Raw genomic sequence first — 27,148 nt, 5'->3', positions numbered from 1 at the left:
GACACAGGGGACAATTTGCCCCCCAGCAGAGAGCCAGGAGCTGCCATTCCCAGTCGGGCTGAGTCCTGGGGGGGGCAGGGATGAGCTCCCCCTCTGCCTCCCCCCCCCAGGGATCAGTGCCCGGGGGTCCTCGTGCTTCCCCCAGAGTCCTTTTCCTCCCCCAGAGCACGGAGGAGGAGGAGGAGGAGGAGGGGAGGGTTTCACCCGTTTTTTTGGGGGGGCATCCTGCTCAGAGGAGGGTGCAGTTGCCCCGCCGTTTGATCTGGAAGGTGGCCATGATCAGCCCCAGCTTCTGGGGGGTGTAGGGGGGGTAGCGGGGGGTGTTGAGGGGCTCCAGCCCCATGTGGCGGTGCAGGCACCCCCGGGGGTGGCTGAAGGTCTCGAAGCTGAACCTCCCGTGGTACTGACCCAGCCCGCTCTGCCCTGCAAGACATCGACACCACGGCTCCAACCCCCTGCCCCACACTGCCCCACACTGCCCCACACTGCCCACACTGCCCCACGCTGCCCCACACTGCCCCACACTGCCCCACGCTGCCCCACGCTGCCCCACGCTGCCCCACACTGCCCCACACTGCCCCACACTGCCCCACACTGCCCCACAACCCCCCACACTGCCCCACACTGCCCCACACTGCCCCACGCTGCCCCACGCTGCCCCACGCTGCCCCACACTGCCCCACACTGCCCCACGCTGCCCCACGCTGCCCCACGCTGCCCCACACTGCCCCACGCTGCCCACGACCCCCCACACTGCCCCACGCTGCCCCACGCTGCCCCACACTGCCCCACACTGCCCCACAACCCCCCACACTGCCCCACACTGCCCCACACTGCCCACGCTGCCCCACGCTGCCCCACGCTGCCCCACACTGCCCCACACTGCCCCACGCTGCCCCACGCTGCCCCACGCTGCCCCACGCTGCCCCACGCTGCCCCACACTGCCCCACGCTGCCCCACGACCCCCCACACTGCCCCACAACTGCCCCACACTGCCCCACGCTGCCCCACACTGCCCCACACTGCCCCACACTGCCCCACGACCCCCCACACTGCCCCACACTGCCCCACGACCCCCCACACTGCCCCACGCTGCCCCCACGACCCCCCACGCCCCCCCCAGGCACATCCCAAAGGCTTCCTGACACCCTGAGGGGGGGCTCGTCCTTCCCTCCCCCTCCCCAAGACCCTCCCCCTCGCTCCCGAGGGTCGTTCCAAGCTCAGCAGGGTTTGGGGGATCCTTCTCGTCACCCTGCAGGGGGTTGAGGGGTTTTGGGGGGCTGCAAGGCCCTAATTCCTCAGCAACCCCACCCAGGGCTGAGCGTGGTCAGGAACCACCAGCACGGGCCCTGCAAAAGGTCAGGATCTGCCTGGAACCAACCTCCAGGTTCTGCCTGGAACCAACCTCCAGGATCTGCCTGGAACCAACCTCCAGGTTCTGCCTGGAACCAACCTCCAGTTCTGCCAGGAACCAACCTCCAGTTCTGCCTGGAACCAACCTCCAGTTCTGCCAGGAACCAACCTCCAGGATCTGCCTGGAACCAACCTCCAGGTTCTGCCTGGAACCAACCTCCAGGTTCTGCCAGGAACCAACCTCCAGGATCTGCCTGGAACCAACCTCCAGGTTCCTCCTGGAACCAACCTCCAGGTTCTGCCAGGAACCAACCTCCAGGTTCTGCCAGAACCAACCTCCAGGATCTGCCTGGAACCAACCTCCAGGTTCTGCCAGGAACCAACCTCCAGGATCTGCCTGGAACCAACCTCCAGGTTCTGCCTGAACCAACCTCCAGGTTCTGCCAGGAACCAACCTCCAGGTTCTGCCAGGAACCAACCTCCAGGTTCTGCCTGGAACCAACCTCCAGGTTCCTCCTGGAACCAACCTCCAGGATCTGCCTGGAACCAACCTCCAGGATCTGCCTGGAACCAACCTCCAGGTTCTGCCTGGAACCAACCTCCAGGTTCTGCCAGGAACCAACCTCCAGGTTCTGCCTGGAACCAACCTCCAGGTTCCTCCTGGAACCAACCTCCAGGTTCTGCCTGGAACCAACCTCCAGGTTCTGCCTGGAACCAACCTCCAGGTTCCTCCTGGAACCAACCTCCAGGTTCCTCCTGGAACCAATCTCCAGGTTCTGCCTGGAACCAACCTCCAGGTTCTGCCTGGAACCAACCTCCAGGTTCCTCCTGGAACCAACCTCCAGGTTCTGCCTGGAACCAACCTCCAGGTTCTGCCAGGAACCAACCCTCCAGGTTCTGCCTGGAACCAACCTCCAGGTTCGGCCTGGAACCAACCTCCAGGTTCTGCCTGGAACCAACCTCCAGGTTCTGCCAGGAACCAACCTCCAGGTTCTGCCCAGAAGTGTTCTTGAGGTTCTTCCTGGAAGAATCCTCAAGGTTCCTCCACATCACCATCAGAGCTTCTCCTGCTCTCCCAGATCTGAGCATGGTCAGGAACCACCACCCTGGGCCCTACAAAGGTCAGGTTCCTCCTGGAACCATTCTCCAGGTTCTTCCACATCATCCTCTCCTGCTCTCCCAGATCTACTCCTAGTTAGGAACCACCAGCACAGGCCCCATGAAGGTCAGGTTCTTCCTGGAATCATTCTTCAGGTTCTTCCTGGAAGAATCCTTCAAGTTCTTCCTGGAAGAATCCTTCAGGTTCCTTCTGGAAGCATTCTTGAGGTTCTTCCACTTCACCATCAGTGGTTCCCCTGACTTCTCACCAATGCCCTCCCAGATCTGAGCATGGTCAGGAACCACCACCCTGCAAAGATCAGGTTCTGCCTGGAACCATCCTCCAGGTTCTTCCACATCACCACCAGAGGTTCTCCTGCTCTCCCAGATCTATTCATAGTTAGGAACCACCAGCACAGACCCCATAAAGGTCAGGTTCTTCCTGGAATCATTCTTGAGGTTCTTCCTGGAAGAATCCTTCAGGTTCTTCCACACCACCATCAGTGGTTCCCCTGCTCTCCCAGATCTACCCATGGTAGGGACCCCATAGCACAAACCCCATAAAGGTCAGGTTCTTCCTGGAATCATTCTTCAGGTTCTTTCTGGAAGCATTCTTGAAGTTCTTCCTTCCTGGAAGCATCCTCCAGGTTCTTTCTAGAAGTGTTCTTGAGGTTCTTCCACATCCTCATCCGTGCTTCTCCTGCTCTCCCAGATCTATTCCTAGTTAGGAACCACCAGCACAGACCCCATGGAGATCAGGTTCCTCCTGGAAGGATCCTTTAGGTTCTTTCTGGAAGTATTCTTGAGGTTCTTCCTTCCTGGAAGCATCCTTCAGGTTCTTCAGCATTCTTGAGGTTCTTCCACATCATCACCATCAGTTCTTCTCCTGACTCCTCTCCCAGACCTACCCATGGTCAGGAACCACCAGCATGGACCCCATGAAGGTCAGGTTCTTCCTGAAAGCATTCTTGAGGTTCTTCCTTCCTGGAAGCATCCTCCAGGTTCTTTCTAGAAGTGTTCTTGAGGTTCTTCCACACCACCATCAGTGATTCTCCTGCTCTCCCAGATCTACCCCTGCTCAGGAACCATCACCCCAAGAAGGTCAGGTTCTTCCTGGAATAATTCTTGAGGTTCTTCCTGGAAGACTCCTTCAAGCTCTTCCTGTAAGCATCCTTCAGGTTCCTTCTGGAAGCATTCTTGAGGTTCCTCCTTCCTGGAAGCCTCCTTCAGGTTCTTCCAGGAAGTGTCCTTCAGGTCCCTCCTCATTCCTGTGGCTGATGTCCACCCCGTGACTTCCCCCCCAAACTCAGCAACCCCCCAATGAGCTCAGCTCTGCCACCTGCCCCGGGCTGCACCCCATCAGCTGACCCAATCTGTCTGAATCATTCCCAGGGAGATAAAAGAGGGAGTGGGAAGCAGCAGGAATTGTTCCCTGAGCCAGGGGGAGGTGAGGATTTTGCTTTTCCCCTGCTGGCTGGAGGTGCTGAGCACAGACACAGCCCGGGGGTTTTCCCTGGAACATCTTCCAGAGATCAGGAGACCTGGGAAGTGCTTTGAGGGAAGAGCAGCAGAGCTCCCTCTGCCCTGCCCTGAGCCCTGGAGAGCAGGAACTGGTTCTCTTGGCCCTGGAGGAGCTCCAGGTTCCCCCAAACAGGTTCTCCGGATGTCTCCAAGCATTTTGTTCCTACTCTTTAGTCCCAAAAAGCAGAAGGAACTCCCAAAGCCTGCTCCCCAGCACCTCGCCCTCCCCAGGAGGAACTTCATCACCTCCATGAGGAGCAGGTGATGGATGGAGGGACCCAACCCTGGCACAGAATTCCCTCGTGGTGCCCAGGCAGCTCAAAACCACTCAGGAAATGTCCACGTGGTCCAAACCTCCCCGAGCTTTGCCACGAAACGTTTCCACCCAGGTGGGGGATGTTGTGGGGCAAGCAAGGGGAGCAGAAACCTCAGCACCTCCCCCAGGCATCCAGCAGAAACCCCAAACCTGGCGCTGAGAGTTTTGGTGAGAAGGGACAGATCCCAAGTTGTCTCCCACCTCCAGAGGCACTGCAGGTGGCAAGGAGGATCTGGAGATGTTTCTGTGGGGGCCACCTTCACAATTCCCTGCCTTTCCCAACGAGGTTTTGCCACCTCCAGGAGGAACCCGGTGCTTGGGGTGGGAACCACGGGGAGAAGGAACCTCCCAGAGTGCCCCCCAAGAGCTCAGCCCTGGTTGGAGAGGAGCAAAGAGCTGGGGTCCCACCTGCTGACCAAGGGTTCCCCCACAGCCCACGGAGCCCTCGGGACTTGGCTGCTCCCTCTCCCCCCTCCTGCTGATCCCTCCCCAGGGCCAGCAGAGCTGAGGCTCGATGCTTGGGGTCAGAGCTGGCTGATTTGGGGGGATTTGGGACCTACCAATGCCACCAAAGGGCAGTGAGGGCAGTGTCACTTGGGTCAGGGTGTCATTGCCACAGAAGCCACCGCTGCTTGTCCTGTCCAGCACCTCGTTCACCTCCTGGGAGGAAAGCAGAGAAGGTGGCCGTGGGTCTCAGCCCCTCTCCCCTCCACCTCCAATCCCTGCCCCACAACTGAGGCTGGCACCCTCTGGAGAACATTTTTGGGAGGTGACCATGACCCAAACCCCCTGCCCAGGACCAGGGGACAAGCCCAATGTTCTGGTGGATGTGGGTTCTGAAAAAGAGAAAGATCCTGAGAGGATTAAGTCCTGTAAGGAGAGATCAGGCCAAGCTGTTTGTGGGAATCTACTTTATGTAGAATTAAAACTTGTAATAAATGTGAAAAAGAGAAAGATCCTGACAGGATTAACTCCTGTAAGGAGAGATCAGGCCAAGCTGTTTGTGTGAATTCACTTTATGCAGAATTAAAACTTGTAATATATGTGAAAAAGAGAAAGATCCTGACAGGATTAACTCCTGTAAGGAGAGATCAGGCCAAGCTGTTTGTGTGAATTCACTTTATGCAGAATTAAAACTTGCAATATATGTGAAAAAGAGAAAGATCCTGACAGGATTAACTCCTGTAAGGAGAGATCAGGCCAAGCTGTTTGTGTGAATTCACTTTATGCAGAATTAAAACTTGCAATATATGTGAAAAAGAGAAAGATCCTGACAGGATTAACTCCCATAAGGAGAGATCAGGCCAAGCTGTTTGTGTGAATTTTCTTGATGTAGAATTAAAACTTGTAATATGTGTTAATGAATTTGTATTCATAACCAGTAAAATTTAGGGTTAAACTGAGAAAGAAGTGAACAAAGCAGCTGAGAGATGTCATTTTCCACCACAACAATGTCACCAAACACAAGGCCAGAACGAGATCAGCTTCTGTCTGGAAGATAACTAAAAGTGTAAAAGTCTTGTTCTCAAAACAAGGCACTGCCAAGGCCATTTAGGCACCAGCTGGGCACCAAAGAATGTGAAATCTGCACATGAAGGACAGGAAAGATGCCACCAGCAACAGATATGAAAAAAGTTATGGAACATAAAGGATGTCACCACCAACAAATAAGAAGAAAGTTATGGCTGGAGTCTGCTATTGCCTTGTAGCAATCTAATGAAGTCAGCAAGAGCTGAGAAGGTAAGGATGTTGTAACCTCCCCTTTTCCTGTATAAATCCCCCAACCCTCTCCCTTAACCCTGGGAACTCTTTGCCCAGCGAGAGCTGGGAGTCCCCCAGACCCCCAAATAAATACCTTTTACTGTTTAAAGCCTTAAAACTCTGTCTCTAAACAGTTTGATTGGGCCTTTTTGGGCTTCAGTCCTGCACCTCAGCCGGTCACACATCACCCCCCATCCCTCAGCCTGGCGTGGCTGGAGGAGGGGGGCTCCGAGCATTCCCAAAGCATTCCAGAGGGTGGGGGGGAGGTGGGCACCGTGTCCCTCCCCACACTTCTGCTCTGAGGTCCCCACTCACCTGGGTGTCACAGGAGAAGGCGTAGATGGCCAAGGGCCTGGGGCGGGCGTTGATGAAGTCGATGGCTTCGTCCCTGCTGGTGACAACCACGATGGGCAGGACAGGACCAAAGATCTCCTCCTGCATGGCAGGGTCAGAGGGCAGCACGTCTGCCAGCACGGTGGGGGCTGGGGAGAAGGGGACAGCAAAGTGTCACCTGGGGCACACGACCCCCAGGAGGTCCCACGAGACTCTCGGTGGGCCCACAAAACCCAGCTGGTCCCACAAGTCCAAGGGGATCCCACAAGTCCAAGGGGATCCTACAAACCCTGTGAGGTCCCACAAGCCTCTTGATGATCCCAAAAACCCCAGAGGGTCCCACATGTCCTGGGAGGTCCCACAAGCCTCTTGATGATCCCAAAAACCCCAGAGGGTCCCACATGTCCTGGGAGGTCCCACAAGTCCAGGGGGATCCCACAAGTCCAAGGGGATCCCACAAGTCCAAGGGGATCCTACAAACCCCGTGAGGTCCCACAAGCCTCTTGATGATCCCAAAAACCCCAGAGGGTCCCACATGTCCTGGGAGGTCCCACAAGCCTCTTGGTGGTCTCCCCAGCCCCAAGTGTCTCCCCCAGCCCCAGGTATCCCCCCAGGTGTCCCCCCCAGCCCCAGGTGCCCATCCCCATGTGTCCCCCAAGCCTCTCAGTGGTCCTCCCAGCCCCAGGTGTCCCCAGGTGTCCCCAGGTATCCCCAGCTGTCTCCCAGGTGTCCCCAGCTGTCCCCCAGGTGTCCCCCAGGTGTCCCCAGCTGTCCCCCAGGTGTCCCCAGCTGTCCCCAGCTGTCCCCAGGTATCCCCAGCTGTCCCCAGCTGTCCCCAGCTGTCCCCAGGTATCCCCAGCTGTCCCCAGCTGTCCCCAGGTGTCCCCCAGCTGTCCCCAGGTGTCCCCAGCTGTCCCCAGGTATCCCCAGCTGTCCCCAGCTGCCCCCCAGCTGTCCCCAGGTGTCCCCCAGCTGTCCCCAGGTGTCCCCCAGCTGTCCCCAGCTGTCCCCCAGCTGTCCCCAGGTGTTCCCCAGGTATCCCCAGCTGTCCCCAGGTATCCCCAGCTGTCCCCAGCTGTCCCCCAGCTGTCCCCCAGCTGTCCCCAGGTATCCCCAGCTGTCCCCAGCTGTCCCCCAGCTGTCCCCAGGTATCCCCAGCTGTCCCCAGCTGTCCCCAGGTATCCCCAGCTGTCCCCCAGCTGTCCCCAGCTGTCCCCAGGTATCCCCAGCTGTCCCCCAGGTGTCCCCAGGTATCCCCAGCTGTCCCCCAGCTGTCCCCAGCTGTTCCCAGCTGTCCCCAGCTGTCCCCAGGTATCCCCAGCTGTCCCCAGCTGTCCCCCAGCTGTCCCCAGGTATCCCCAGCTGTCCCCCAGCTGTCCCCAGCTGTCCCCAGCTGTCCCCCAGCTGTCCCCAGGTATCCTCAGCTGTCCCCAGCTGTCCTCAGCTGTCCCCAGCTGTCCCCAGGTATCCCCAGCTGTCTCCAGCTGTCCCCAGGTATCCCCAGCTGTCCCCAGCTGTCCCCAGGTGTTCCCCAGCTGTCCCCAGGTGTCCCCCAGCTGTCCCCAGCTGTCCCCAGGTATCCCCAGCTGTCCCCAGCTGTCCCCAGCTGTCCCCAGGTATCCCCAGGTGTCCCCAGCTGTCCCCAGGTATCCCCAGCTGTCCCCCAGTATCCTCAGATGTCCCCCAGGCGTTCCCCAGCTGTCCCTCAGCTGTCCCCAGGTGTCCCCAGCTGTCCCCCAGCTGTCCCCAGCTGTCTCCAGCTGTCCCCAGGTATCCCCAGCTGTCCCCCAGCTGTCCCCAGGTGTCCCCAGGTGTCCCCAGCTGTCCCCCAGCTGTCCCCAGCTGTCTCCAGCTGTCCCCAGGTATCCCCAGCTGTCCCCCAGCTGTCCCCAGGTGTCCCCAGCTGTCCCCAGCTGTCCCCAGGTATCCTCAGCTGTCCCCAGCTGTCCCCAGGTGTCCTCAGCTGTCCCCCAGCTGTCCCCAGGTGTCCCCAGCTGTCCCCAGCTGTCCCCAGCTGTCTCCAGCTGTCCCCAGGTATCCCCAGCTGTCCCCCAGCTGTCCCCAGGTGTCCCCCAGCTGTCCCCAGGTGTCCCCCAGCTGTCCCCAGCTGTCCCCCAGCTGTCCCCAGGTGTTCCCCAGGTATCCCCAGCTGTCCCCAGGTATCCCCAGCTGTCCCCAGCTGTCCCCCAGCTGTCCCCCAGCTGTCCCCAGGTATCCCCAGCTGTCCCCAGCTGTCCCCCAGCTGTCCCCAGGTATCCCCAGCTGTCCCCAGCTGTCCCCAGCTGTCCCCAGGTATCCCCAGCTGTCCCCCAGCTGTCCCCAGCTGTCCCCAGGTATCCCCAGCTGTCCCCCAGGTGTCCCCAGGTATCCCCAGCTGTCCCCCAGGTGTCCCCAGCTGTTCCCAGCTGTCCCCAGCTGTCCCCAGGTATCCCCAGCTGTCCCCAGCTGTCCCCCAGCTGTCCCCAGGTATCCCCAGCTGTCCCCCAGGTGTCCCCAGCTGTCCCCCAGCTGTCCCCAGGTATCCTCAGCTGTCCCCAGCTGTCCTCAGCTGTCCCCAGCTGTCCCCAGGTATCCCCAGGTGTCCCCAGCTGTCCCCAGGTATCCCCAGCTGTCCCCCAGTATCCTCAGATGTCCCCCAGGCGTTCCCCAGCTGTCCCTCAGCTGTCCCCAGGTGTCCCCAGCTGTCCCCCAGCTGTCCCCAGCTGTCTCCAGCTGTCCCCAGGTATCCCCAGCTGTCCCCCAGCTGTCCCCAGGTGTCCCCAGGTGTCCCCAGCTGTCCCCCAGCTGTCCCCAGCTGTCTCCAGCTGTCCCCAGGTATCCCCAGCTGTCCCCCAGCTGTCCCCAGGTGTCCCCAGCTGTCCCCAGCTGTCCCCAGGTATCCTCAGCTGTCCCCAGCTGTCCCCAGGTGTCCCCAGCTGTCCCCCAGCTGTCCCCAGCTGTCCCCAGGTATCCCCAGCTGTCCCCAGCTGTCTCCAGCTGTCCCCAGGTATCCCCAGCTGTCCCCAGCTGTCCCCAGCTGTCCCCAGGTATCCCCAGCTGTCCCCAGCTGTCCCCAGGTATCCCCAGCTGTCCCCAGCTGTCTCCAGCTGTCCCCAGGTATCCCCAGCTGTCCCCAGCTGTCCCCAGCTGTCCCCTGGTGTCCCCAGCTGTCCCGAGGTGTTCCCCAGCTGTCCCCAGCTGTCCCCAGGTATCCCCAGCTGTCCCCCAGGTGTCCCCAGGTATCCCCAGCTGTCCCCAGCTGTCCCCCAGGTGTCCCCAGCTGTTCCCAGCTGTCCCCAGGTATCCCCAGCTGTCCCCAGCTGTCCCCCAGGTGTCCCTAGCTGTCCCCAGCTGTCCCCCAGGTATCCCCAGCTGTCCCCAGGTATCCCCAGCTGTCCCCAGCTGTCCCCAGGTGTCCCCAGCTGTCCCCAGCTGTCCCCAGCTGTCCCCAGCTGTCCCCAGGTATCCCCAGCTGTCCCCAGCTGTCCCCTGGTGTCCCGAGGTGTTCCCCAGCTGTCCCCAGCTGTCCCCAGGTGTCCCCAGCTGTCCCCAGCTGCCCCTCACCAATGTACCGCTCCTCCTCGTCCGTCTGTCCCCCGATGGCCAAGCGACCGCTGCCCAGCAGCGCCCGGACGCGCCGGAACTGTTTGTCCCCCACGATGCGTGCGAAGTCGGGGGAGTCCTTGGGGTTGGGGCCATAGAACTCGGTGATGGCCTCGCGCAGGGCCGGGATCAGCTTCTCCTGCAGCTCCAGGCTGCAGAGGACGTAGTCGGGGGCGATGCAGGTCTGGCCCGCGTTACTGAACCGTCCCCAGGCCACCCGCCGGGCCACGTTCCGCACGTCGCAGGAGTCGGCGACGTAGCAGGGGTTCTTGCCCCCCAGCTCCAGGGTGAGGGGGGTGAGGTGCTGGGCAGCGGCCTGCATGACGATCTTCCCCACCGAGGGGCTGCCTGAGGATCGAGGAAGAGCCGGGAAAGGTCGGGATCTCAGGAGGCTGCGGCCCGAGCCGGGGCCGTCGCCTCGTGAAGAGCCCCCTCCTGTCCTCCTCACGCCTGGCCCTGCCCTCCCCTCCAGCACCTTCCCCGTGGGATCCCCCGGCCCACACGCTGAAAAACCCGATTATGATCACCAGATCTTCAGACATAGCAGGGGTAGGCCCTCCAACAAGTCCTGACCCTCTCCAAGAGCTCCTGATCCTCTCCAAGAGCTCCTGACCCTCTTCCAACAGGTCCTGACCCCTTCCAAGAGATCCCGACCCTCTCCAAGAGATCCTGACCCTCTCCAAAAGGTCCTGACCCCCTCCAAGAAATCCTGACCCTCTCCAAGAAATCCTGACCCCCTCCAAGAGATCCTAACCCTCTCCAAGAGATCCTGACCCTCTTCCAACAGGTCCTGACCCCCTCCAAGAGAACCTGACCCTCTCCAAGAAATCCTGACCCCCTCCCAAGAGCTCCTGACCCCCTCCAAGAGATCCTGACCCTCTCCAAGAGCTCCTGACCCCCTCCAAGAAATCCTGACCCCCTCCAAGAGAACCTGACCCCCTCCAAGAGGTCCTGACCCTCTCCAAGAAATCCTGACCCCCTCCCAAGAGATCCTGACCCCCTCCAAGAAATACTGACCCTCTCCAAAAGGTCCTGACCCCTTCCAAGAGGCCCTGACCCCCTCCAAGAGCTCCTGACCCTCTCCAAGAGCTCCTGACCCCCTCCAAGAAATCCTGACCCCACAGCCCCAACACAAGGGAAACACAGAATCCTTGGAATGGTTTGGCTTGGAAGGGACCTTAAAGCTCATCCAGTTCCAACCCCCCCTGCATGGGCAGGGACACCTCCCCCTGACCTGACCTTGAAGGGAAGGGGTCTCAGAGGGAAACCCCCCTACCCTTGGTACTCAGAAACCCAGGTGGGCTGAGCCTGGGGACCCACCAGTGAAGAAGATGTAGTCAAATTTGTTCTCCAGCAGCCTGGTGGTGCCCTGAACACCAGCAGTCACCACGGCGTAGCAGTCCTGCAACACCAGATGGGGGTCACCACCTGCCCCAGGGCCACTCTGTCCCCAGCAGGGCCCTGGGGGGGCAAGGAGAGGACCAAGGGAGAGGTTCTCACGTTGTCCAGGTAGCAGGAGAGTGTCTCAGCCACCAGCTTCTCCGCGTGCTTGCTTATCTCTGAGGGTTTGATGATGGCACAGTTCCCTGGGACGAGAGGGAGGGGACGTCAGAGCTGGGACGTGGTGCCAGCCGACACCTCCTGGCACCTCAGCTTGGGGACAAGGTGCCCAGAACCTCCAGCTCAGGGTAGGGTTTGGCTCACCGGCTGCAATGGCCCCGATGAGAGGCACCAGGAAGAGCTGGATGGGATAATTCCAGGGAGCAATGATCAGCACCACCCCGTAGGGATCCCTGCGGATGAAGGCCGAGTCCAGGCGGGTCACCTGCAGGACAAAGCCACCCGTTGGGGGTCGTCCCCTCCCCACCTCCCCCTCCTCCCAACCCCACTCTGCCTCTGCCTGACCAGGTTCTTTTCCACGTGCTCGTCCTTCACCCAGTGGGCCAGGTTGTTGAGGGTGTCGTGGAGCTCGTTCTTGCAGAGCAGAATCTCACTGAAGGAAGCCTCAAAGGGGGGCTGGGGACAGACACCAAGGTCAGCATCACACCCACCCCCACCCCTGTCACCTCCCCAACCCCCCTCCGACCGTCAGGAGCAGAAAAAAATGGAAAAAAAAAAAGCCCTGCAGGTGCCTGCGGAGTCCCTGGAATTGCAGGGAAAGAGGGATCTGGCTTGAGGGAAAGAATCGACTTCACCAGCTCCAGAAAAGGGGAAAACTTCTGGAGCTCAGCACCCAGGAACTGCTCCCCTGGTGGCACCAGAGCCATGGGGCAGTGCCACCAGGAAAAAGGGTGCCTTTGTGTCCCTCCTGGTGGCACCAGAGCCATGGGACAGTGCCACCAGCAAAGATGGTGCCTTTGTGTCCCTCCTGGTGCCTTTGTGTCCCCCCTGGTGGCACCAGAGCCATGGGGCAGTGCCACCAGGAAAAAAGGTGCCTTTGTGTCCCTCCTGGTGCCTTTGTGTCCCTCCTGGTGGCACCAGAGCCACCACCAGGAAAAAAGGTGCCTTTGTGTCCCCATGGGGTCAGCAAAGCCCTCAGAGTTCCCTCCCTCCCCCTGCTCCAAAGCTCAACCCAAGACTTTGCTTTGTTCAACCAGAACTGGGGAGAAGGGCTCCTGATGGACATTCCCAGATTCCTGGTCCTGCTGGAGCTCCCAGGGCTTGGGCACTGGGAAAGGCAGCTCAGGGGGGAGCTCCCAGTGGGAGGATGAAAGCAAGCAAGCAGCTTGCTCCAAGATAAACCAGCCCAAAAAACCAGGGACATGGGGGCAGTGGTGGAGCCTTTGGACTCCTCTGACCCCAAATCACCTCTGGGTGGGAACTTCCTGAGTGGCAAAACCCCACTTTGGAGTTGGGAAACCAGGAACCTCTCACGTTCCACCACCAGGAGACCTCCAAGTCTCCAAGGTTGGGCTGAGGGAGCTGGACAAGCTCCTCCTGGACAGGATCCTGGTGAGGCAACGGGGCTGCTCTCAGCTGGAATTACATCACTGGGAAGATGAGGAACATCCTGGTGGAGATGGGACTATTAAGGGATTGGATGAGACAGGGAGGGCAGCAGCTGGGCCATTAGGGCTGAGCTCACCCCGTGTCCCTTCAATCATCCCTGGAGAGAAGCCAAGAGCCCTGGGGGGGAGGTCCCCACCTGCAGATAGGTGACACCAGCTGGATTGTTCACCCAGCCAGGAAGGTTTGGCTGCATAATGAAGCTGTTAATAGACAACCAGCCCTAATTCCCCCACAATTAGTGGGGCTGAAGGACACCTTGATGCCTATCAAGCCCTGGGCTGCAGGAGAAGGCCCTCAACCAAAACACAGCAATTAGGAGGTGTCAGAATGCTGAAAGCCAGCTCTTAGGGCAAGGCCACTGCCTTCAGCCACCTGCACCCACGGGTCCTGCTGGATCTGCTTGGTCACTGGCAGATTAGGAGCAGTCCTGCTGCTCCAAAAAATGTTGTTGTGCTCCAACACCCACCACCAAAGCCTCTGGTCACCTGCTGGCTTGCAACACCCACCAAGGAAAAGGGAAAAAATGGGGAGAAAAAGGACGTGGAGTAACCAGGTGGGGAAGAGATGAGCTGCAGCTCTAGACAGAGCCACGGGAGGGATGGTTCTGCTCCTTCAGGAGATCATCCAGGAGCTCCTGGCACGTTGGGATGTCCAAAACTACATCCTGGCCCTGGACTGGGCCAGTGAAACCAGTTCCCAGCAGGCTGGGAGGAGCAGGCTGGGAGGAATGTGCAAGGCTGGGACAACGCAGGGTAATCCTGGGTGGGACCAGAGCTGGAGTGGAGCAGAACCCCAAGAAGTGGCTCGGGAAGCCACCAGGAGGATGGGGGGCACAGTGAGGGGAAGCTCGGGGTCCCACCTGAGGGGGGGCTTTGCCCAGGGGGTGGGCAGCACCCAGGTTGCCCGGTGGGGGAGGTCCTGACCTCTGCTGTGGCTTCCTTCAGCTCTGCAGCACCTATGGGTGCTCCACACCCACCCTGCAGAACATCAAGGGGGACGCAGGAGCCCAAGGAAGGGACTCCCACCCCCCCGGCTCCCCCCCCCCTGCACCCAGGAGGACACAAAGTCCCAAAGGTGTCACCCTGGTGGCCTCTCCTCTCACCTTGCCCATGTCCAGGGCAGTGGCCTCCAGGATCTCATCCTTCTTCTCATCCAGGAAACGTCCCAGGGCCTCCAGCTGGGCCACCCTGTACTCCAGGGGCCGTGTCCTCCCCGAGAGCCAGCTCCTCCTCAGGTGGCTCACCAGCCCCTCGAAGGGGTTCCCACTGGGGGCACGGGGACATCAGAGGGGTCCTGGGGCCAGCCCAGCTCCTCGTGTGCCCAGGGAGCAGGGAAAGGAGCCCCACGTCACCCCAACCCCACATCACCCCAATCCCACAACACCCCAATCCCACAACACCCCAACCCCACGTCACCCCAACCCCACGTCACCCCAACTCCTCATCACCTCAGCTCCATGTCACCCCAATTCCATGTCACCCCAACTCTTCATCACCCCAACTCCTCATCAGTCACCCCAACTCCTCATCACCCCAATTCCATGTCATCCCAACTCCCCATCACCTCAGCTCCCTGTCACCCCAACTCCTCATCAATCACCCCAACTCCTCATCAATCACCCCAACTCCCCATCACCCCAACTCCATGTCACCCCAACTCCATGTCACCCCAATTCCATGTCACCCCAACTCCATGTCACCCCAACTCCCCCTCACCCCAGCCCCACCTCAGCCTGGAGGTCCCACACTTTGTCCCCACCACCCAAGTCCCCTCCCTTGTGCCAGATCACGGTGGCCCCAAACTTCTCCCCCTTTTCCCCCCACAACTTCTCCCCTCCCCAGGAGACCCCCCCTGCCCCCCAAGCCCCTCACACTCACCCAGAGTCACTGCTGCCCTCTGCTCCCTTCCCACTGGCACCACCATAGTTGGGGGTGCTCTGGGGGGCTTGTGGGGGGGCCCCAGGCAGCTGGCTGGGGGGCTCGTGGAGTGGGTGTTGGGTGCTGGAGGGGTCCATGGAGGTCATTGGTGGCCCTGGGGACAGACAGGGGGTGGCTGAGCTCTGGGGAAAGGTGGAAGCTCTGCAGATGCCTCCTGGAGCATCTGGTGGCCCCTTGGTGGCTTGGGACCTTGTGAGGGTGACTCAGTGTGGGGCTGCTGGAGCCACCTGGGAGATGGTTTGGATTCCAGGATGCCCCGTGGGATCAAAGAGAGTTATGGGGCAGCCCCATATCCCCCCCCTCCCCTTCTCCTTCCCCCCCTGCCCGTGGGGGGCAGCCCCCTGGGTCCCCCAAGTGTCCTACCTGGTGCTGAGGGGAGTGTGAAGCTGTGGGGAGGCTCAGGGTGTCCCCTCCTAAATGCTCTGGGGACAATGACCAAGTCCACGTGGGGCAGGGGTGGGGCAGGATCGGGCCCCACCTCTGTGGGGCTGGCAATGGGGACAAGGACTGGGATGGCACCTCCCAGGGCCACCAAACCAACACCAGGAACCCATGGAGACCCCACAGGGACCCCCACCCTGCTGCCCAGGGCCACCCTGATCCATAGGGAGCCCCCCACCCTTTTCCCCAGGACCACCCTGACTTCTGGAGACCCCCCCCACCCTGATCTTAGGGACCCCACTGACCCCCCCCCCTTCTCCCCAGGACCACCCTGACCCATAGAGACCCCCACCCTGCTCCCCAGGGCCCCCCTAACCCATGGAGACCCCACAACCCCCCCCCCCTCTGCTCCCCAGGCCCCCCCTGACCCCCAGGCCCATCCCTTCCTGCTGTTAATTACATTAATGACATTAATTACCCCTGCCAGACCGGAAGGGCTCAATCCCTGCCCCACGCCCCAGCCCACAGAGTCCCCCCCAGCCCACGGGATCCCCAAAACTCCCCTCCCCCCCCCCCCTAATCCCATGAGATCCCCAAACCCCACAGGATCCCTCCCCCTAACCCCAGGATCCCCACTCCACAAGATCCCCAAAACCCATAGGACCCCTCCCCCCCCATCCCATGGGACCCCCCACATCCCATGGCATCCCCCACATCCCATGGGACCCCCCCACATCCCATGGGATCCCCCACATCCCATGGCATCCCCCACATCCCATGGGATCCTGCCCCTGTCCCTGCTTTCCCCCGGAATGTCACCAGGCTGGCTCTGGTCACCCTCCCCACCCAGCCCTGGGGCACCCAACACAGCACAAGGGTGCCCCCCACCCCCCCTCCTTGGGTTTGGGGTGCCACTGATGCCCTGTCACACCCCCCATACACCCCAAAAACGGGGGGGGAGGTTCTGTCATGTGAATGTCCCCCCCCCAGGGGAGCCCCCAAGGAAGGGGAAGAGAAAGCAGCAGCACCCAGAGGCACCCACACCCCCCCTGGGTGCTGTGGGTCTCCAGGGTGCTGAGTAGGGGGGATTTGGGGCACTGGGGGGGGGTCAGGGGGATGTGCAGGGGGTGCAAGGGGTGAGGGTGCTGGGGGGGGGGTGAGGGTGCTGTGCAGGGGGTGCAAGGGGGACTGGGGGGGTCAGGGTACTGGGGAAAGGGATGTAAGGGGGATGGGGGGGTCAGGGTGCTGGGGAGGCTCAGGGTGCTGTGCTGGGGGGTGCAAGGGGGAGCGGGGGGGTCCGGGGAGGTGCAGGGCGGCCCCTTTAAGCACCCCCATCCCACCCCCCACCCCCCCAAATCTGAAAGAGGAAGCAGAGCCCGCCCCGCCCCGGGGCTCTGCACCCGGATCTGAGGGGCTGGGGGTGCTGGGTGCAAGGTTTGGGGTGCTGGGTGTGGGGTCTGGGGGTGCTGGGTGCAGGGTCTGGGGGTGCTGGGTGCAGGGCTTGGGGTGCTGGGTGCAGGGTCTGGGGGTGCTGGACATGGGGGTGCTGGGTGTGGGGTCTGGGGGTGCTGGGTGCAGGATTTTGGGGGTGCTGGGTGTGGGGTTTTGGGGGTGCTGGACATGGGGGTGCTGGGTGCAGGGTTTGGGGTGCTGGGTGCAGTGTCTGGGGATGCTGGACACGTGGGTGCTCAGGGCAGGGTTTGGGGGTGCTGGGTACAAGGTTTGGGGTGCTGGGTGCAGGGTTTGGGGGTGCTGGGGTGGAAGGTTTGGGGGTGCTTTGGGCACAGGGTGCAGGGGCTGGGGGTGCTGGGTGCAGAGTCTGGGGGTGCTGGCTACAAGGTTTGGGGTGCTGGGTGCAGGGTTTGGGGGTGCTCTGGGCACAGGGAAGTTTGGGGTGTCTGGGTGCAGGGTTTTGGGGTGCAGCTGCGAGGCTCCAGAACCCAAAGGGGTGCAGATTTTGGGGGTACCAACCCCCCCATCACCCCCTGCCCCCCCTTAGGAGGCAGCGATGGAGAAAGTCCCCGGGTGCCAGGAGGAGGAGGCCCAGAGGGCGGCAGAGCCAGAGGCACAGGTGAGCTCTGAGGGGTGGGGGTCACCCCCAGGTTTAGGACCCCTCTCGGGGCTGACACCTCAGGGGGTGACCCCACAGCTGGACGATTTTGTGGGTGCCAACCCCGAGTACAACGAGGAGGAGGAGGAGCAGAAATATTTCCGCCGCAAGCGCCTGGGGGTGGTGAAGAACGTGGTGGCCTCCAGCCTGGCCGTCACCTTCATCTATGGGGTCTGCATGGGTAGGGGTCCCCCCTGCTCCCCAGCACCACCCTCACCCCCTCCAACAAACCCCAGGATCCCCCTCCCTAATCCCCAAACCCCACAGGACAAACCCCAGAATCACCACCCCACAGGACTTCCACCAAACCCCAGGATCCCCAAACCCCACAGGATTCCTCTCCAAACCCCACTCTATGAGATCCCCAAACCCCACAGTACCCCTTCCAGCAAACCTCACGAGACCCCCAAATCCCACAAAACCCCCAAACCCCACAGTACCCCTTCCACCAAACCCCAGGATCCCCAAACCCCAGGATCCCCAAACCCCATGAGACCCCCAAACCCCACGAGACCCCCAAACCCCACAGTACCCCCCCTAATCCCCACGACCCCCAAAACCCGTGGGGTCCCTCCTTGAGCTCTGTGTCTCAGGAGGGGTGTGTGGGGTGTGTGGGGTGGGTTTGTGGGGTGCCAAGCCCTGGCTGCCCCCTTCCCAGGCCTGCTGGAGATGCAGCTGATCCCACACTACGATGAGATGTAGCCCCACAGAACCCCCCCACCAAACACCAGAATCCCTACCCCACAGAATCCCCACACCCCAAACCTCAGGATCTCTACTCCACAAGACTCCCAAACCCCACAGGACCCCCCCTCCACCAAACCCCATGAGACCCCCAAACCCCACAGTACCCCTTCCACCAAACCCCAGGATCCCCAAACCCCAAGATCCCCACCCCATAAGACCCCCAAACCCCACAGTACCCCTTCCAGCAAACCTCACGAGACCCCCAAACCCCACAAAACCCCCAAACCCCACAGTACCCCTTCCACCAAACCCCAGGATCCCCAAACCCCACGAGACCCCCAAACCCCACGAGACCCCCCCTAATCCCCACAACCCCCAAAACCCGTGGGGTCCCTCCTTGAGCTCTGTGTCTCAGGAGGGGTGTGTGGGGTGTGTGGGGTGTGTGGGGTGCCAAGCCCTGGCTGCCCCCCTCCCAGGCCTGCTGGAGATGCAGCTGATCCCACACTACGATGAGATGTAGCCCCACAGAACCCCCCCACCAAACACCAGAATCCCTACCCCACAGAACCCCCACACCCCAAACCTCAGGATCTCTACCCCACAAGACTCCCAAACCCCACAGGACCCCCCCTCCACCAAACCCCATGAGACCTCCAAACCCCACAGTACCCCTTCCACCAAACCCCAGGATCCCCAAACCCCAGGATCCCCAAACCCCAGGATCCCCAAACCCCACGAGACCCCCAAACCCCACAGTACCCCCCCTAATCCCCACGACCCCCAAAACCCGTGGGGTCCCTCCTTGTGCTCTGTGTCTCAGGAGGGGTGTGTGGGGTGTGTGGGGTGGGTTTGTGGGGTGCCAAGCCCTGGCTGCCCCCTCCCCAGGCCTGCTGGAGATGCAGCTGATCCTACACTACGACGAGACGTACCGGGAGGTGAAGTACAGCACCATCCAGCTGGGGGACATCGACCACAAAGTCCTCCTGGGCATCATCCTCACCCCCACCACTGCCCTGCTCTACGCCCCTCTCCTCATCAGGTACCACTCCCTCCTCCTCCTCCTCCTCCTCCTCTTCCTCCCTGGCACCTCAGCACACAGAAAAAAAAACCATTTTTCTCCCCCAGGCAGGATTTTTGGCACCACGTGGGCCATGTTGCTCTCAGCTGGGTGCAGGGTTTGGGGTGCTGGGGTAGAAGGTCTGGGGGTGCTGAGGTGGAAGGTTTGGGGGTGCTCTGGGCACAGGGTGTAGGGTCTAGGGGTGCAGGGATGTTTGGGGTGCTGGGTGCCGGGTCTGGGGGTGCTGGCTACAAGGTTTGGGGTGCTGAGGTGGAAGGTTTGGGGGTGCTCTGGGCACAGGGTGTAGGGTCTGGGGGCGCAGGGAAGTTTGGAGTGTCTGGGTGCAGGGTCTAGGGGTGCTCTGGGCACAGGATGCAGGGTCTGGGGGTGCAGGGTTTGGGGTGCTGGGTGCAGGGTTTGGGGTGCTGGGGTAGAAGGTCTGGAGATGCTGAGGTGGAAGGTTTGGGGGTGCTCTGGGCACAGAGCACAGGGTGCAGGGTCTGGGGTTGCAGGGAAGTTTGGAGAGTCTGGGTGCAGGGTTTGGGGGTGCTCTGGGCACAGGGTGCAGGGTCTGGGGGTGCTGGCTACAAGGTTTGGGGTGCTGGGTGCAGGGTTTGGGGGTGCTCTGGGCACAGGGAAGTTTGGGGTGTCTGGGTGCAGGGTCTGGGGGTGCTGGCTACAAGGTTTGGGGTGCTGAGGTGGAAGGTTTGGGGGTGCTCTGGGCACAGGGATGTTTGGGGTGCTGGGTGCAGGGTCTGGGGGTGCAGCTGTGCCTCTCCCTGGCACCTCAGCACACCCTAAAACCCCTCACTTTTGTCCCCTGGGCAGGTTTTTTGGCACCAAGTGGGCCCTGTTCCTCTCAGTGGGTCTCTTTGCCCTCTTTGTCTCCAGCAACTACTGGGAGCGATACTACACCCTCGTGCCCTCTGCCGTGGCCCTGGGGGTGGCCACCGTGCCCCTCTGGGCTGCTGTGGGCAACTACATCACCCGGTGGGCAAGCTGGGGGGAAGGGGGCTGGGCTGAGGGTGGGGGGAAGCAGAGGTTGAAGGTTCAGCTCCCCCCAGGATGGCCCAGAAGTACCACGAGTACCTGCACTACCAGGAGGAGGAGCGGCGGCCCCGGGGGGGTTGGGATTCCTACCTCATCATCTTCAATTCTGTCTTCTACTGCTGCTTCCATGTGAGGGGGCTCAGGGGGGGCCCTCTGGGGCAGGGTGGTCCTGGGGAGAAAGGTTGGGGGGGTCCTCGTGGGGCAAAATGGCCCTGGGAGCAAGGTGGGGGTCCTTCTGGGTCAGGGTGCTCCGGGGGAGAAAGGTTGAGGGGGTCCTCGTGGGGCAAACTGGCCCTGAGAGCAAGGTGGGGGTCTCTATGGGGCAAAGTGGTCCTGGGGAGAAAGGTGGGGGTCTCTATGGGTCAGGGTGGTCCTGGGGAGCAGGGCTGGGGGGGTCCTCATGGGGCAAAGTGGTCATGGGGAGCAAGGTGGGGGTCCCTATGGGTCAGGGTGGTCCTGGGGAACAAGGTTGGGGGGGTCTCTGTGGGACAAAATGGTCCTGGGGAGCAAGGTGGGGGTCCCTATGGGTCAGGGTGGTCCTGGGGAGCAAGGTGGGGGCCCCTATGGGGCAAAATGGTCTTGGGGAGCAGGGTGAGGGGGGTTCCTATGGGGCAAAGTGGTCATGGGGAACAAGGTGGGGGTCCCTACGGGTCAGGGTGGTCCTGGGGAACAAGGTTGGGGGGGTCTCCATGGGTCAAAGTCATCCTGGGTAGGGAGGTGGGGGTCTCTATGGGTCAAAGTGGTCTTGGGGAGCAAGGTTGGGGGGGTCCTCATAGGAGAAAATGGCCCTGGGGAGCAAGGTGGGGGTCCCTGTGGGTCAGGGTGCTCCTGGTGAGAAAGGTGGGGGTCCTTATGGGTCAGGGTGCTCCTGGGGAGCAAGGTGGGGGTCCTTATGGGTCAGGGTGCTCCTGGGGAGCAAGGTGGGGGTCCCTATGGGTCAGGAGGGTCCTGGGGAGGTGGGAATGAAGCTTTTTCCTGAGGCTTAGTGCCTGAGTGTCCCCCCCTGGTGCCCTCCCCCCAGCTGAGCTTTGCCTGTGCCCAGCTGCCCATGTTCTTCTTCCTCAACAACTACCTCTACAACCTCAACCACACCCTGCACGGGGTGAAGCACTGTGGTGAGCAGCAGGGGGGTGGTGGGGAGGTCCCTGGGTGGCTCAGAACCCCCTTTTTTGGGTTTTTTGGGGTTTTTCAGGTTTTTTTTGTCCTCCTTGGCAGGCACCCTGAGCCATGGCACCTTACCTGGCTTCAACAAGACCGTGCTGCAGAGCCTGCCCAGGAGTGCCAACCTCCTGCTGGTGGAGAGCATCCTGATGGGCACTGCCTTCCTGGCCATGCTCCTGGTGAGTCCTCTGGGAAAGGGAAGGGATTCTGCCCCTGTGCTCAGCCCTGGGGAGGCCACAGCTTGAGTCCTGTGTCCAGTTCTGGGCCCCTCAGCTCAGGAAGGAGATTGAGGTGCTGGAGCAGGTCCAGAGAAGAGCAAGGAGGCTGTGAAGGGATCCAGCAGAATTCCTGTGAGGAAGGGCTGAGGGAGCTGGGGGTGTTGAGGCTGGAGAAGAGGAGGCTCAGGGGAGACCTCATCACTCTCTCCAACTCCCTGAAAGGAGGTTGGAGAGTTGGGATGATCCCAATGGGATGAGGTTCAACATTCCAAGTGCCAGGTCCCGAATTTTGGCCCCAACAACCCCATGGGGAGCTCCATGGGGCACAGAGTGGCAGAGAGGGACCTGGAAGGTGCCCATGAGCCAGCAGTGTGCCCAGGTGGCCAAGAGTCCCAATGGAATCCTGGATGAGGAAGAGTGTGGCCAGCAGGCCCAGGGAAGGGATTCTGCCCCTGGGGAGGCCACAGCTTGAGTCCTGGGTCCAGTTCTGGGCCCCTCAGCTCAGGAAGGAGATTGAGGTGCTGGAGCAGGTCCAGAGAAGAGCAAGGAGGCTGGGAAGGGATCCAGCAGAATTCCTGTGAGGAAGGGCTGAGGGAGCTGGGGGTGTTGAGGCTGGAGAAGAGGAGGCTCAGGGGAGACCTCATCACTCTCTCCAACTCCCTGAAAGGAGGTTGGAGCCAGGGGGGGGTTGGGCAGATATCAGTGGGACAAGAGGGCATGGACTAAAGAATTTTTTCCTAATATCCAACCCAAACCTCCCCTGGCAGAGCTGAAGCTCTGCCAGGGGAGGTTTGGGTTGGATATTAGGAAAGAATTCTTTGCAGAGAGGGTGATCAGACCTTGGAATGGGCTGCCCAGGGAAGGGGTGGATTCTCCATCCCTGGAGATATTTCCAAAGAGCCTGGATGTGGCACTCAGTGCCATGGGCTGGGAACCACGGGGGGAGTGGAGCAAGGGTTGGACTTGATGAGCTCTGAGGTCCCTTCCAGCCCAGCCCATTCTATGATTCTATGATTCTATGAAAAGCTGAGGAAGGGTCCCTGAGGGACAGAAAGCTTCAGCAGTTGGCTCTGGGGGGGCTGGGGAGCAGGTGCTGGTGCTCTGTGGCTCAGCCTACAGCCCCACGGAGGAGCTGGACCTGAGGAGCTGGGGCTGGGGCAACATCTTCCAAATGCCCTTCAAGCACCTGAGGGACTTTCGGCTGCGCCTCCTCCTCCCCCTCTGCAGCTACACGGGCCTGGAGGGGCTCTTTGTCTGCACTGGCTTCACCCTGGTAGGGCCTGGGGACAAGGGGGGGACGTGGAGGGCTTGGGGAAGGGAGCTGGGGATGAGGGGGGGAAGCTCAGGCAGGCCCGAGGGCAAGGTCCTGGATTTGGGGGGAGTGGGAGCTGTGTGGAGTTTGGGAGGAGAAAGGGTTAAAGGGAGTTGGGGGGAGGAAAGGGTTAAAGGGGATGGGGGGAGAAAGAGTTAAAGGGGCTGGGGGAGAAAGGGTTAAAGGGGTTTGGGGGAGAAAGGGTTAAAGGGGTTGGGGAGAAAGGGTTAAAGGGGTTGGGGGAGAAAGGGTTAAAGGGGTTTGGGGGGAGGAAAGGGTTAAAGGGGTTTGGGAGGAGAAAGGGTTAAAGGGGGATGGGGGAGAAAGGGTTAAAGGGAGTTGGGAGGAGAAAGGGTTAAAGGGGGTTGGGGGGAGGAAAGGGTTAAAGGGGATGGGGGGAGAAAGGGTTAAAGGGGATGGGGGGAGAAAGGGTTAAAGGGGTTTGGGGGAGAAAGGGTTAAAGGGGTTTGGGGGAGAAAGGGTTAAAGGGGTTGGGGGAGAAAGGGTTAAAGGGGTTTGGGGGGAGGAAAGGGTTAAAGGGGTTTGGGAGGAGAAAGGGTTAAAGGGGTTTGGGGGGAGGAAAGGGTTAAAGGGGTTTGGGAGGAGAAAGGGTTAAAGGGGGATGGAGGGAGAAAGGGTTAAAGGGGGTTGGGGGAGAAAGGGTTAAAGGGGTTTGGGGGGGAGAAAGGGTTAAAGGGGTTTGGGGGAGAAAGGATTAAAGAGGCTGGGGGAGAAAGGGTTAAAGGGGTTGGGGGGAGAAAGGGTTAAAAGGGTTGGGGGGGAGAAAGGGTTAAAAGGAGCCCCGAGAGGGATTTTTTGGGGTTGGGGTGAGGCAGGAGTGTGGGACTGTAGCCCAGAAAGCAACCAGAAACAGCTGGAAAAAGGAGGGGATTGTCCTCTTCTGGGGAGATCCCACCTGGAATTCTGGGTCCAGTCCTGGGGTCTCCATGACCAGGACACAAAGCTCCTGAGGTGTCCAGAGGAGAGGCCCTGAGGTGCTCTGAGGGATGGAGAACCTCCCCTGTGGGGAAAAAAATCAAGAAATTGGGGGTGTTCAGCCTGGAGGTGACCTCAGAGCAACTTCCAGGATCCTCCAAGGGATTTTGAGGAGGGAGGGATTTTGGGGGGAGGGATTTTGACCCAGGGGAGAAGGAGAGGAGAAGGGGAAACGGGTTAAAACTTGAAGAGGGGAGATTTAAGTTGGATTTGGGAAGAAATTCTTTAATTTGAGGGTGCTGAGCCCCTGGAACAGGTTGTCCAAGGAAGCTGTGGCTGCCCCAGCCCTGGAGATGTTGGAGGTTGGGGGGCTTGGAGCTCCCTGGGCTGGGGGAGGGGTCCCTGGCCATGCAGGGGGGGTTGGGACTGGGTGAGCTTTAGGGTCCCTTCCAACCCAACCCAGTCTGAGGTGCTCTGAGGGCTGGGGGGGGTCCTCATGGGGCAAAAAGGTCCTGGGAGGAAAGTTGGGGGGGTCCTGATGGGGCAAAAAGGTCCTGGGAGGAAGGTTTAGGTGGTGGAAAATGGTCCTGGGAGGAAGGTTGGGGGGGTCCTGATGGGGAAAATGGTCCTGGGAGAAAGGTTGGGGGGGTCCTGATGGGGCAAAAAGGTCCTGGGAGGAAGGCTGGGGGGGTCCTGATGGGGCAAAAAGGTCCTGGGAGAAAGGTTGGGGGGGTCCTGATGGGGCAAAAAGGTCCTGGGAGGAAGGCTGGGGGGGTCCTCATGGGGAAAATCGTCCTGGGAGGAAGGTTGGGGGGGTCCTGATGGGGAAAATGGTCCTGGGAGGAAGGTTGGGGGGGTCCTGATGGGGCAAAAAGGTCCTGGGAGGAAAACTGGGGGGGTCCTGATGGGGCAAAAAGGTCCTGGGAGGAATCTTGGGGGGTTCTCATGGGCAAAATGGTCCTAAGAGGAAGGTTGGGGGGGTCCTGATGAGGAAAATGCTCCTTGGAGGAATCTTGGGGGGGTCCTCATGGGCAAAAAGGTCCTGGGAAGAAGGTTGGGGGGGTCCTGATGGGGAAAATGGTCCTAAGAGGAAGGTTGGGGGGTCCTCATGGGCAAAAAGGTCCTGGGAGGAAGGTTTAGGGGGTGGAAAATGGTCCTGGGAGGAAGCTTGGGGTCCCTATGGGTGACAACGAGGTGACTTTGAGTCACTTGGAGGTGACTTTTTGGGGTTTTTTGGGTTTTTTTCCCCTCTCCCTGCAGAACTACGGGGTGTGTGCCCTGGGGCTGGAGAAGCTGGGCTACCTGCTGCTGGCCTATGGCTTGTCAGCCTCAGCCTGCTCCTGCCTGGCCCTCAGCAGCCTCCGTTTCCAGAGAGAGGTCCCAGTGCTGGCTGGAGCTGCTCTCCACGCTGTGCTCCTGCTCACCCTTTTTTTCTGGGCACCCCAACCCAGGGACCTGCTCCAGGCTCCTCTGCTCTACTCCATTGCCACCCTCTGGGGTGCAGGCAGTGCCCTCAACAGGACCAGCAGCAGCAGTGAGTCCTGGGCTCGTCCCCTCCTGCCCCTGCCCACCTCAACCTGCTTGAATCCAGCCCCTAAAAAGACCCCAAATCCCCACGGGAGGTGTCCTGCTCCTGGTGCCCTAAAGAAAATAAAAATAAAAATGGGGCTGTGACATTGAGAGCTGCCCCCTCCCTCTCTCCCTTCCTCCTTTCCCTCTCTCCCTCTCCTTTCCCTCCCTCCCTCTCTCCTTTCCCTCCCTCCCTCTCTCCTTTCCCTCCCTCCCTCTCTCCTTTCCCTCTCTCCTTTCCCTCCCTCCCTCTCTCCTTTCCCTCCCTCCTTTCCCTCCCTCCCTCTCTCCTTTCCCTCTCCTTTCCCTCTCTCCTTTCCCTCCCTCCCTCTCTCCTTTCCCTCTCTCCCTCTCTCCTTTCCCTCTCTCCTTTCCCTCCCTCCCTCTCTCCTTTCCCTCTCTCCCTCTCTCCTTTCCCTCTCTCCTTTCCCTCCCTCCCTCTCTCCTTTCCCTCTCTCCCTCTCTCCTTTCCCTCTCTCCTTTCCCTCTCTCCCTCTCTCCTTTCCCTCCCTCCCTCTCTCCTTTCCCTCTCTCCCTCTCTCCTTCCCTCTCTCCTTTCCCTCTCTCCCTCTCTCCTTTCCCTCTCTCCCTCCCTTTCTCCCTTCCCTCCCTCCCTCTCTCCTTTCCCTCCCTCTCTCCTTTCCTTCCCTCCCTCTCTCCTTTCCCTTCCTCTTTCCCTTCCCTCCCTCTCTCCTTTCCCTTCCTCTTTCCCTTCCCTCCCTCCTTTCCCTCTCTCCTTTCCCTCCCTCCCTCCTTTCCCTCCCTCCCTCTCTCCTTTCCCTCCCTCCCTCCTTTCCCTCCCTCTCTCTCCTTTCCTTCCCTCTCTCCCTCTCTCCTTTCCCTCCTTTCCCTCCTTTCCCTCCCTCTCTCTCCTTTCCTTCCCTCTCTCCCTCTCTCCTTTCCCTCTCTCCTCTCCCTCCCTCCCTCCTTTCCCTCTCTCCCAGTCCTGCTGGGAAGGTTCTACAGGAGGAAGGAACGCCAGGACCTCATCTTCACCATCTCCCACTGGTGCCAGACCCTGGCCACCTTCACCCTCTACCTCTGCTCAGGTTTGCCCATGAAGGTAAAAATTTTGGGGGGGTCCCCTCACAGCCTCCTCATCCCCTCTGGGCTCTGCCCGAGGTTGGGTGCCACCAACTTTGGGTTTGATTTTTTTTTTTTTTTTTTTTGTTTGGTTTGGGGTTTTTTTTTTTTGTTTTTTGGGGGTTTTTTTTGGGTTTTTGGGGTTTGTTTTTTTTTCCCCTCTGCAGGCCAAGCTGTCCATCATGCTGCTGACCCTGGGGGCAGGGGTGGGCAGTTACCTCTGGCTGGAGCAGAAGCTGGCCAGACACCTGGGCTACCGCTTGCCACGCATCCCCCGGCCACCCCACCCCCCCCGTGGCTACTGCTGCCTGGAGGAGGAGAACTCAGATGAGACAGGGGACAGCAGCAAAGAGGACAGTGACACCGAGCACCCTCCTGCTGCTGCTGGGGACCACCAGGATGGCCACTGGGATGGCCACGACCAGCCCCTCCCTGATGGCCACCTGGAACCCCCCTGCGAGGACCACAGGGGGGACCACCAGGGGTAGAGACATGGGACCCCCCCACCCCCCATCTCCTTTTCTTCTCTGAACCTGAGAGAGCTGCCCCAACCCCCCCACACACACACAAATGGCCCCAAACCTCCACAGAACCCCCCCAGGCTGAGCTTACTGACCCCCTGGTAACCCCACAGCCCCCTAAGCAGAGCCAGAGACCCCCCCAGGCTGACCCA

General features: G+C 60.7%; 2 protein-coding genes across 3 annotated transcripts; one reads left to right on the top strand and one right to left on the bottom strand.

Annotated features, from left to right (window-relative positions):
• Positions 1–188: 188 nt before the first annotated feature.
• On the bottom strand, positions 189–20,041 carry ALDH3B1 (aldehyde dehydrogenase 3 family member B1). 2 transcript variants are annotated; one of them, XM_071761942.1, is made up of 12 exons: positions 19,951–20,041; positions 15,275–15,331; positions 14,852–15,005; positions 14,077–14,239; positions 11,871–11,981; positions 11,670–11,790; positions 11,466–11,551; positions 11,286–11,367; positions 9,927–10,313; positions 6,366–6,532; positions 4,850–4,949; positions 190–423 (listed from the first exon to the last, which is right to left on the bottom strand). In XM_071761942.1, the coding sequence occupies exons 3-12, from the start codon at positions 14,995–14,997 to the stop codon at positions 230–232; spliced, it is 1,557 nt and encodes a 518-aa protein (XP_071618043.1). In that variant the 5' UTR covers positions 14,998–15,005; positions 15,275–15,331; positions 19,951–20,041; the 3' UTR covers positions 190–229. The 2 variants fall into 2 exon arrangements, with proteins under 2 accessions (XP_071618045.1, XP_071618043.1); XM_071761944.1 differs by lacking the exon at positions 19,951–20,041 and having other exon boundaries at positions 189–423; positions 15,275–15,446.
• On the top strand, positions 16,672–26,963 carry UNC93B1 (unc-93 homolog B1, TLR signaling regulator). Its single transcript, XM_071762407.1, has 12 exons — positions 16,672–16,726; positions 17,292–17,363; positions 17,442–17,583; positions 18,975–19,128; positions 19,975–20,136; positions 20,211–20,325; positions 21,218–21,311; positions 21,412–21,536; positions 22,666–22,848; positions 25,084–25,357; positions 26,337–26,455; positions 26,643–26,963. Exons 2-12 carry the CDS (start codon positions 17,301–17,303, stop codon positions 26,961–26,963), a joined length of 1,752 nt encoding a protein of 583 aa, XP_071618508.1. The 5' UTR covers positions 16,672–16,726; positions 17,292–17,300.
• The last annotated feature ends 185 nt before the right edge of the window (positions 26,964–27,148 follow it).

Source organism: Heliangelus exortis, chromosome 18 (assembly GCF_036169615.1).
Source record: "Heliangelus exortis chromosome 18, bHelExo1.hap1, whole genome shotgun sequence".
NCBI classification, from domain to species: Eukaryota; Metazoa; Chordata; class Aves; order Apodiformes; family Trochilidae; genus Heliangelus; species Heliangelus exortis.
Note: the sequence above shows the minus strand (reverse complement) of the source record. Positions and strands in the feature narration are given on the sequence as shown.